The sequence below is a fragment of the Solanum tuberosum genome, unplaced genomic scaffold (assembly GCF_000226075.1).
Source record: "Solanum tuberosum cultivar DM 1-3 516 R44 unplaced genomic scaffold, SolTub_3.0 scf00499, whole genome shotgun sequence".
NCBI lineage: Eukaryota > Viridiplantae > Streptophyta > Magnoliopsida > Solanales > Solanaceae > Solanum > Solanum tuberosum.
In genome coordinates, this window is record NW_006239418.1 from 23,514 (window position 1) to 34,584 (window position 11,071).

At 32.1% G+C, this 11,071-nt stretch overlaps 1 protein-coding gene across 2 annotated transcripts in view; it reads left to right on the forward strand.

The window, feature by feature from the left end:
- Nucleotides 1-5,403: 5,403 nt before the first annotated feature.
- The window catches only part of LOC102590395 (inactive protein RESTRICTED TEV MOVEMENT 2-like), an 8,397-nt gene continuing 2,729 nt past the window's right edge, over nt 5,404-11,071 (forward strand). Inside the window, exons 1-2 of one of the 2 annotated variants that reach the window (XM_015303965.1) lie at nt 5,404-5,565; nt 6,534-7,090. In XM_015303965.1, coding sequence (XP_015159451.1) covers nt 5,442-5,565; nt 6,534-7,048 — 639 coding nt within the window. In that variant the 5' untranslated portion in view covers nt 5,404-5,441 and the 3' untranslated portion in view covers nt 7,049-7,090. Of the gene's footprint in view, nt 5,566-6,533; nt 7,091-11,071 lie in introns of those variants that run through there. The other variant, XM_015303964.1, reaches the window with a different exon arrangement.

The following is an 11,071-nucleotide window of genomic DNA, read 5'->3' on the forward strand; positions in this document are numbered from 1 at the left end:
GAATTTGAATTTATGGATTCAAGGATTTTGATTTGTGATAGGAAAGATCTCATGATGTTTAGGAGTGTTTTTAGATAGTTAAACATGAGAAACGATTAAGAAATCACTGCCTGGAAGCAAGTTCGCGATGCGGAGATGCATTTAAATATTTGGTCGCGAAATAAATTTTGAGGCAGAACGGTCCGTGACCACTCCGCGACGCAAAGAAAATTTTGTCAATCCTGAGGAATAGGTTCGCGAGGCGGACCTGGTACCCAAATTTGCCTGACCTGTTCCTTCTTCGTTTTCTAACCCCAATTCGCCTAAATTCGATTTTTTTTCTCAATTCCTCTTTAGATTCAGATACCCAGCACATGTACACAATAATCTAACTCAAAACAACTCTAACAATCGACCTTAAACTCTTAAGAACTCCTCAATCTCATCTCAAATTCAAGAACGAAAGCAATTCAAGAATACAACTTAAGAACATCAAAGTCTCAATCATTTTAGGACGAAAATCATACTGAAATAAATATGTTTGGCGCGTGGGTCAACGAACCCAATGCTATGTGAACTCACATACCTTGTAGGATTGAATCCTTGGCAAAATCCTCATCAATTCCTCAAGAAATCGACGAATTCTTGCTTCTTCTCCTCTTTTCTCCTCTTCTTTTCTCTTCTCTCAAAACCCTAGCTTAATTTTATGAAGCGTAAACTGAACCAATTCAGTTTGGACCCAACTTAATTACCAAAAATGAATTTAATTAATAGGGTAGTGAAAAGACCAAAGTACCCTTCTAAAATCCGGTTTTGACTTTCCTTATCTTAGACAACCCAACTTCAAATGGGCATATCTCCCTCATACGAACTCAAAATCATGCAAACTCGGCGGCGTTTGGGAAAAGATAATTCAAAGACCTTTCCTACAGTATCTTGTAGCACACCTAACTCATCCTGATCTAGGAGTTATTTTCATTTGAAGTTGACCCAAAACTCATACTTAGCTTAATTTTGTCGATCTGTCCAAATTTGATTATTTCCAAAAATGGTTTCTTTCTAATTATATTCTTTCTAGTTCTTTCGAATAGCGGGGTGTTACAATATGTGTCCACGTGGACATCATAAATATTGCATCATTATAAATAGTAATGTGTCCACGTGGGCACATATATACCATTAAAATACACTATTAAATAATGTAGGGGGATAAAAGGTCCTCCATAAAGTTTGGTATCGTAACAGCAATTTCGGCCAAAGTTTGAGTATTTTTCAAACCATTTTCCCATAGATATTTGTGTAACTGAAAAATCGTTTCATTAAGGGTAAACAATAGCATTTTAAAGTTAAATTGTTACTAATATAGAAATGTGTCATTCTTTTTCGGTCGGACTAAAAGGAAAAGTAAGTCATATAAACTGGGACAGATGAAGCATTTATTTTGTAGATGTATTATTTAATCTATAAATTAATATTTACTAATTTAAAGAGTGTTTTGAGATTCAATGAAGGTTAATTTTAATTATATCAAAATCATTGTATTTTACCAATTTATGTATCATATTTATAGAATTCACATAAAAATAAATTTATTATATATAAAGTACAATAAGCACAGCAAAACCATTGTATCTTACTAAATTATGTATCATATTTGTTGAATTCATATTAAAAAAATGTGTTATACATAAAGTACAATATACGTGTATGATGCATTGTAATTATTTTATTTTTGTTAAATAATTCAATGTAACATTGTAAAAATAAATTTATTATACATAATGTTCATTGTTTCTTAATAGTTAAATAGTAGTCATTATATATTTACTAATAACATTCAATGTACGATGGTAAGAAAATAAACTATATAAACAGCATAGGAAATTTCTTGAAACTATATCCAAAAATGACTTTTCATTCAAAAGGTGTCATAAAATCAACGCATACCAAATATACGTAAAGCACTATGTGAATACAAAAGAGATTATTTCACATGCACTCGAAAAGATTTGCAGTTGTTGCTTAATGAAAATTTTTCATTTAAAAGTTAGTCACGGTACAATATCAAACTCACTCAAATGATCAACTGAATTTTATGGTGCAGTTCGAAAAGATCGCATCGAAATTTTTGGATGCATTAAGAATAGTTAGAGATGAAATTCAACTAGATTTAAATTTTACTAAAAAACAAAACAGAATATAATCATATTTCACTAAATTGTCTTAGATATATTTGTACTTTTAAATAATTGTTAATTTATAATCAATGAGACCATATATTTATATAGGGGTCTTCTGAAAATATATTATCTTATTGCAATTGATGATTTTTTCCATTGACCCAAGTCATGATGACCAGAGAAAAATATTATCTTAGAGAAATTACTAATTTATCAAATATTAATTAAATGAAATTTTACTGTATCACACTTTCGTGAAATTCATATCTTAACTAGGGTGTTCTCATTACCTCCAAAACTATCACACAATATATACTAAGCACTCAAACTATTTGACATGTTTTATTTAGACGAAAAATTTATCAAAAATAATAATTTTATTTCTACAAAATAAATACTCCCTCTGTCTCAATTTATGTGACTTACTTTCATTTTTTGTCAGTCCCAAAAAGAATGCACATTTCTTTATTAAGTAACGATTTAACTATAAAATGTCTATTTTGCCCTTAATGAAATGATTTACAGCCACATAAATTTCTATCATTCATTTTGGATCACAAGTTTTAAAAGTCTTCCTTTCTTTCTTAAACTCCATGTCGAGTCAAACTACCTCATATAAAATGGGACGGAGGGAATTTAAGTTTTGCCTATATTTTATTTTGTTTGTACTTTATAAATGAATATAGTGTGCACTCATTAACGCCAAATATTAACAAAACGCATGTGGGGCTGACAAAATCCACAAAAATGACCCACAAAGTTAAATTAAATCACAATAACAAGAAAAATTAAATCAATCACTGTAGTGAATCCCTATAACTGTTTTTATATTCTTGTCCACCAAAACCCAACAAAACATAACTTAAAAAAAGATTTTAAAAAAAATTTACATATTTTATTTTAATATTAATTATTTATTTTTTAAATTATTTTTCAATAATTTAATACTAAATATTAATTAATATATATATATATTATAATAAATATTCATATTAGTTATTATTTCTTTAAAAATGTAAAATTTAAATTTACCAAGTTAAAATAAATGAAGTACTATTACCCTCCCTTATTTGGCCTAATCATGCCCCAACAGTTACTTAATTGAGACAATTATAAGTACTCCTCATTTGATTAATGAACAATTATTAGATGCCAATCAGTAAAATTATCTCTGTGTTTGAAATATATAATACTAACATAGTGAAATTTATAGGGTATTTGAAGATAATAAAGTGTATGCGGATCTTATTATTATCTTGTAGAGGAAAAAAGTTGTTTTCAACTATGCTTAAGTGCAGCAAAATCAAGTACGAAGAAAAAAATAGCAATGAAGAAAACATAGCAACTATTAAGGGAAGTGATGCAAAGCCTATAAGAAAGGAATAATAACAAAAAAAATGTCATATCCGAAACACAATAAACAAGATAAGGTGATACATATCAAAAGCAAAAATTACAATTGATATGGTTAGTACATCGACAAATATCAACAAGCCTAACCCATCAAAAAGAAAGACGACGCTCCACTACATACAAACATTCTACCCTAATTAATATGCATCCTCCATACCCTCATATATTAAGTCATATCTCGAATCTGAAGTTGCACCACAATTCTACCTAATTACCTCTCTCCATGAATTTATAGTATAATGTCCTAATATTAAAATTTTACTAATTTACACACACATTTCGTATCGAAATATATATACCCTAATTCAATTAAATCCGTAGCTAATATGTTGTATTTGTAATTGACCACAAAACCTTAGACTCATGGATGGATCTATTTAGAGCAGATTCTCGAAAACAAAGTTAATAACTTTTACGCAAAATCTTATATTTATATTGAAAATTTTACTAAATATACCAGAAGTATTTGTTGGCCACATATGAAGCCTTTTTGTTAAAAAAAATTAGGGATTATTTAAAAACACATAAATTAAAAATGCTAGATTCACTTCTCCAAGGCATCCACTTTCCTCTACTCCAATCCCTTGTTAATTTAACCACTTTATTATGGTATTTTATTAAAGAAGATGAATAAAGCATCAATATATACTTTATGAAATAAATAAATAAAATAGAAAATGATGTAGAAAGGAGATCACATGCACTTCACATGGAAGATTATTATTCCAACTTCTCTCTCATGCTAAATATAGAATATATTCCTACAAATAACTCTCAATTTCCCATGCAGAAAACAAATGTTTAAATATAACTTTTGAAAAATTCATAAAGAAGGATCAAGAAATATAGAAATTCATTAATGGTCAATATCATAAAAACACTCCTTATAATTTGTGCATATTCCCTTTTGATGCATTATAGAAACTTCTCAAACCAGTATTTATATCTCTAAGATAGTGACAAAGTCTGCATACACTCTATTCGAATATTACTTTATGGAATTACACTAGATATATATTGTTGTTACTATTGTGTATATATATATCAAACCATAATTAAATTCCTCAAAATGGGAATTCCTAAAACTTGAGCCCCAAACTTTATTGAGAAGATTTCAGAAATAGCATAGATAATAGACATAATAAGGCTCTATAACAATAGTTTCGTTAATTCCGCTCTATAGTTATAGTTTCGTTTGCTATGGAGGCTGCGGTTTGTATATTTCGCTTGCAGATACACAAACATGGCAAGTATTTACAAATTGAGGTTGTGGTTTGTATATTTCGTTTGCAAATGTACAAATAGGATAAATATATACAAATTCTGTATTTATACATTTAGTAATTTTTAAGAACTTTGTTTGTATATTTCATTTGTCAATATACAAACAGGGTAATTTATTATGAATTCTTCATAAGTCGTATATAAATAGTTAGGGTAAGCATATACAAATTCTGGATTTATACAATCAAGGACCGAATTATACTGAATTTATCCAATTAGGAAACCAAATAGCAAAATTTCACGAAACTCTAGTGACAGATTAAAAATAATCAAAACTATAGCTATATTATCTAATATACTCTAAATGTTTGCCATTGCGCATAATTTTCCCAACTTTGTTTCCTATTTAGGAATTCTTCTTAGTTTTTTTTCTTTTTTTGTTGAAGCAAACAATACTTGGCAAAGGTTTATAAATAAAGAATGGCATGTAACTATGTGTAAGGAATATTTAATTTGAAAGTAAACAAAGAAAGTAGAATCTCAAGAAAGATATGTGCATATATAACCTAAACATAACCTACAAAATCCTATCTTTAGAAGGAAAAAATATTACAAAATTTGCAAAAGAGAAATTAAGAAAAAAACATGGAAAATGGAAATAAAGATAGTTGTAGTTGTTGTAGCTACTCAAGAATATATGAAGATTTTATGCCAACATCAGAATTGGTTCATGGAAAAGACTATGATACCCTTCTCCTTAATCTTCCAGGTGCAACTCTTCTCATATTTTTTGCCAAGATAGTTATCATGAATATGTACAGTTCGGTCAAATTTATTTATCGATATGATCAAAATATATACATTATATATTGATTATTGTTAGTATATAGATAGATATAGGTTATATTATATGTATCATATATGTATATTTAGTATAATATACATAACCATTTTTTATAAGCTAGTTGGCCAAAATATTTAGGGCTGTGGCATCATCCAAAAAGACTCTAACATGTTTGATCAAGCTTTATAAAAGTCTAAAAAAAAATTAGTTTTTTTAAAAAAAATAATACTTAATTTTTAGAGTTGGAATGTTTTGGCCAAACTATTAGGAAACAAATAAGTACATACGAGTAGAAGTCGTTTTTTCAAAAAAAATTGAAAGAAGTAATTTTATAAATGGTTACATTTTCTTGCTTTACATTTCTATTTTTTTTTTCTTTCATTGGCTTTCATGTATAATTGCCTCCTTCTTGCTATGAAATTTATCAAGTCTCTAATTTCTATTTTATTTTTATTTTAAAAAAAGGGTAAATATACCTTTCAATTTTACAAATTTAAAGATGATATATCACTTTCTTAAAAAGTGGTATATATATACTCTCGCCATCTAACGAATACAATATATTTTTCCTTTTCATTAACAAACTCGTATTTAATTTATTTACTAAATTAAAAAAAAATAAAAGTAGTTTTGTAATTCTAAATATGTCACATCCATGGCTTTACAAAATGACCCACCCATTTTTTTAGTTGGATCGGATCTGAATAGTATATCAGCTCTAAATCACAAAATTGATAACTTAATCAAAGCTTTTATGTTGTATCCGTATTTATATATAGCTATTACATTTCTATTTTTTCTTCACTAAAGTTCACACTTTAATTTCGCTTTGCCTTCTGACCTATTATTGTGCTTTTCGCTTTTGAAAACACCTAACATTGAAAATTCAACAGGTTTCAAGAAAGAAGAAGTGAAGATTCAATTATGCAAAAAAACAGGAATTCTAAAGATAAATGGACAAAGGCCAGTAAATAAATTTTTAAGCTTTCAAAAGGACATTCCTGTTTCAAAAAATTGTGACAAAAGTAAAATAAATGCAAGGCTAGTAAATGGCATACTTTATGTTAAACATCCAAAACTCATAATTTCATCACAAAAAAATGAAAATGACTTGCCAACCTCAACTAATATTGAACCAAAACAAGATAACAAGAAAACAGAATTAGATGAATTAAGTAAACAAGACATTGCTGAGAAACCAAACAACACTAGTCCAAAATCCAATGAACAAACACAAGTTGTTAAACGAAACGAATCGATGAAAGATGATGCCACGACGCGTACTTCTAGTGATTTATTTGCAAAGTTGAAGGTGTCAAGGCAAGTGATGAACATGGCTGTGGCTGCATTGGTGGTTCTTGGTGTTGGTGGTTATGTAATGAGGTCTTCAAAGAAAGCTAAAGAATGAGACTATTTGTGATTGTGTATTTGTGATTGCAAAATAGAAGTTAACTAAGTTTCATATTGTAATGTAATGAATCATTTATTTGAACAAAGATGTTTCAATTTATTTGTTTGATTTTGCTTTGAAATGATCCCTTTCTCTTGGGGAATATCGATTAGATGAGGGAGATATAAAGGTAACGTTGACGCTACGAAAAAGAAAGTCATTGCATAATAAGTAATGAATGAGCAAATTTCTTATTAGAAGCCTATTTGACTAGACAGGTCTCCTTTACTGGAGGTTCCCACAGTAAGTTCAGTAAGTTCAAAAAAGTAAAAGAAGATTTTTGAAAAATATATAGTACCTATCAAAATGCCTTTTAATTTCTTGTCTTAAATATGTCACGTGGAAAGTTGATATTTAAGAATTGTCAAAAAGGAAAGACACATACTTTTTTTGAAACGGACTAAAAAGGAAGGTAAAACGAATAAATTTGAAACGGATGGATACGAAGAAAAATAATTTAAAATTTTTATCATATTTGATTGGTTTAAATGTTTTGAAAACCATTTTTCAAATGGACTTATTTTTCTCAAAGTTTAGGAAAATGGACTTTCTACGAAGTAATGAAAACATTTTCAAAACTCTCTTTTAACCTCACCACCCTATCTGAGACCTGACCTCAACTTGGGACACATCTCCGGACCCCAGCCCCAACTTGGATCGTCGTCGGGTCCCGAGTTTGGGTTGGAAGTTGGATCCTGAAATGGATTGAGGTTGCGAGTTATGCTCAAGGATTGGTGTTAGGGTCAGGTTCAAGGTTCGACTCTCAATCAAATCTAGGATCGGGAATAGGGTCTTGGGTCAGGGTCAAGATCTGGGTCCCAAATCTATAGTCAAGTCTAGGATCGAAGTCAAATCATGTTCCCACATCTCGAGGCAGGAGTTGGGTACCGAGTCAAGGTCAGGACCCGACTCCCGACCTAGACCCGAGATCTGACTCCCTACCAAAATCCAACTCGACTTGCGAAATCGACTACCGGCCCCAATGTAGAAAACACAGTACAGAAAGAAAAAGAAGAGCTTAATATTATTGATATATTTCGTATTTAAAACTACTGCACAATACCTCATTATATAGGCTGTTGGCAGGTTACAATATAGAAGAGTTCTACTTGAATACTACTTTGTAAGTTAACTCTTATTAGTAATACATAATAACACTTACACTCCTAATGCAATACATACTCCTAATCCTAACACAATTCTAACACAATTATGCTTTTTTACGCTAGTCTCCAACACTTCCCCTCAAGCTAGTGAGAGGTGGATTAACCACTCCTAGCTTGCTTCGAAAGGCTGCAAATTGTTGCTTTGTAAGTGCCTTGGTGTGTATGTCAGCTAGCTGATCTTGTGATCGAACAAAATGTGTTATGAGTTGTCCCCTTGCTACCTTTTCTCTAACAAAGTGATAGTCCATCTCCACATGTTTAGTCCTAGCATGCAATACTGGATTCACAGTCATGTAAAGTGCACTAAGATTATCACAAAATAGTATTGGAGCTGTGGCAAGTGTGACACCAATATCTTTGAGTATATAGGTGATCCATGTAATCTCGGCTGCAGTGGAGGCTAGTGCTCTATATTCAGCTTCAGCACTTGACCTGGAAACTGTATGTTGTTTCTTTGATGCCCATGAAATGCAGTTAGCTCCTAAGTATATTGTATAACCTGTAGTTGATCGTCTTGTTGTAGAACAGCCTCCCCAATCTGCATCAGAGTATCCACACAGCCTTAGAGGTGACTTTGCAATTAACCTAAGTCCAAGTTGAACTGTCCCTCTCACATATCTAAGAATCCTCTTTACAGCGTGAAAGTGCTCACTGTTTGGATTCTGCATGAACTGACTTGTGAGATTTACTGCATGAGTTATATCAGGCCTAGTTAGTGTGAGATACTGCAGACTACCCACAATACTTCTATAAATTGAGGCATCTACAGAACTTCCTTGAGCTTCCTGTAGGCCATGCTTTTGTGCAAGTGGTGTGTTTACTGCTCTAGCCATGGCCATATCAGTTTTCTTGAGGAGTTCAGTGGCGTATTTACTTTGATTTAGATGAATACCTCCATCAAAGTATGTAACCTCAATCCCAAGAAAGAATTGAAGAGGACCAAGATCCTTCATTGCAAACTCCTTCCCAAGTGCAGCAATTATTTCTTGAATATGAACAGGGGAGCTTCCTGCAATCAGTATATCATCTACATACAAAAGAAGCAGGATAGTACCACTTTTGCAATGAAGTACAAATAAGGATGAGTCTGCTCTACTACATTTGAACCCAAGGTGTAGAAGGAACATGCTGAACCTTTCAAACCAGGCTCTAGGTGCCTGCTTGAGGCCATATAGTGCTTTCTTCAGAGAACAAACATGCCTTGGATACTGAGGATCAACAAAACCTGGAGGTTGTGCCATATAGACTTCTTCATGTAGATGCCCATGTAGAAAGGCATTTTTAACATCAAGTTGTCTAATAGGCCATTTTAGACTAACAGCAACAGATAGCACTACCCTTATAGTGGTAGCCTTAACTACAGGACTAAAAGTTTCTTCAAAATCTATTCCTTCAAGCTGAGAGTATCCTTTGGCAACCAACCTAGCTTTATGCCTGTCTATAGAACCATCTGATTTTAACTTGGTCTTGAATACCCATCTTGATCCAACCACATTCATTTTTGTTGTTCTAGGTACCAAGGTCCATGTTTGATTTTCATGTAAGGCATCAATCTCTTCTTTCATAGCTGCATACCACTGTGGAACCTTTAGTGCTTGATCCGCAGTTGTTGGCTCAACAATACCTACTAAAGCTGTGTGAGGGGCTGAAACATTTTTTGCCTTCAATCTAGTCATCATATGATGTCCTTCTGTAGTGCTAGAGGTTTGTGGTTCAGCAGTCCTGCTTGTAGATTCCGGATTTTGGTTTATCTCTTCATTAAACCAGCCTGATAGGTCACCTTCCAGGTTTACACCTTGTGCAGTAGGCACTAGGATGTGGTTATGTTCCAGCACTTCAGTTGCATCCTGACTTTTTGATGCATTTTCTGGATCATCAACACAATTATCACTTTCACCATCAGAGATGTTTTCTGGATCATGGGTACTATCTGGTAGCACGTCATCAGGCTCAACATGATATAAATCTGCACCATCAATGTTGGGAGGTTTTGACAACACTTCCCCTGAAGTTGAACCACCATTTTTTGGAGAGTTATCCTGCACAGTGGAGAAAAACTCAAGAAAAGTAGCTAGGTGAGTAGAGGTGTTCAGAGAGGATTGTGCAGGTTGCACATAAGGAAGCAAATGCTCATCAAAGATCACATGTCTTGATATAAAAACCTTTTTTGTGGATGGTTGGTAGCACCTATAGCCTTTGTGTAAACTGCTATAGCCAACAAACACACATGGGTAAGTTTTAGGTGCAAACTTTGATTGTCCCTTGAGGTGTGGAAAACATCTGCATCCAAAAACTTTCAAACTATTGTAATCTGGAGATGCGCCATGAAGTTTAACAAAAGGTATCTCATTCTTCAGAGCCGAGGATGGTAGTCTGTTTATCAAGAATACAGCAGTGAGAAAAGCTTCCACCCACAAGAACATAGGTAGTTTTGCATGAAAGAGCAGAGTGAGACCAGTTTCTACTATATGCCTATGTTTTCTTTCAGAGATTCCATTCTGTTCAGGAGTATTTGGACATGACAATTGTCTTATAATTCCATAGTTTTCCAAGTGTTTAATGAATTCATTGTTGATGAACTCACCACCTCCATCACTTTGAAAGATTTTAATTGATCTTGAAAACTGTTTCTCAACCATTTTCTGAAACTTACAGAAAATCTCAAAAAACTCGGACTTCTTTTTTATTGGATACAACCAGGTGTATCTAGTATTATCATCCACAAACAATACATAGTACTTCATGTGTTGAGAAGATTCAATAGGGGCTGGACCCCAAAGATCACAATGAATTTTGAATAATGGTTCCTTCTCAA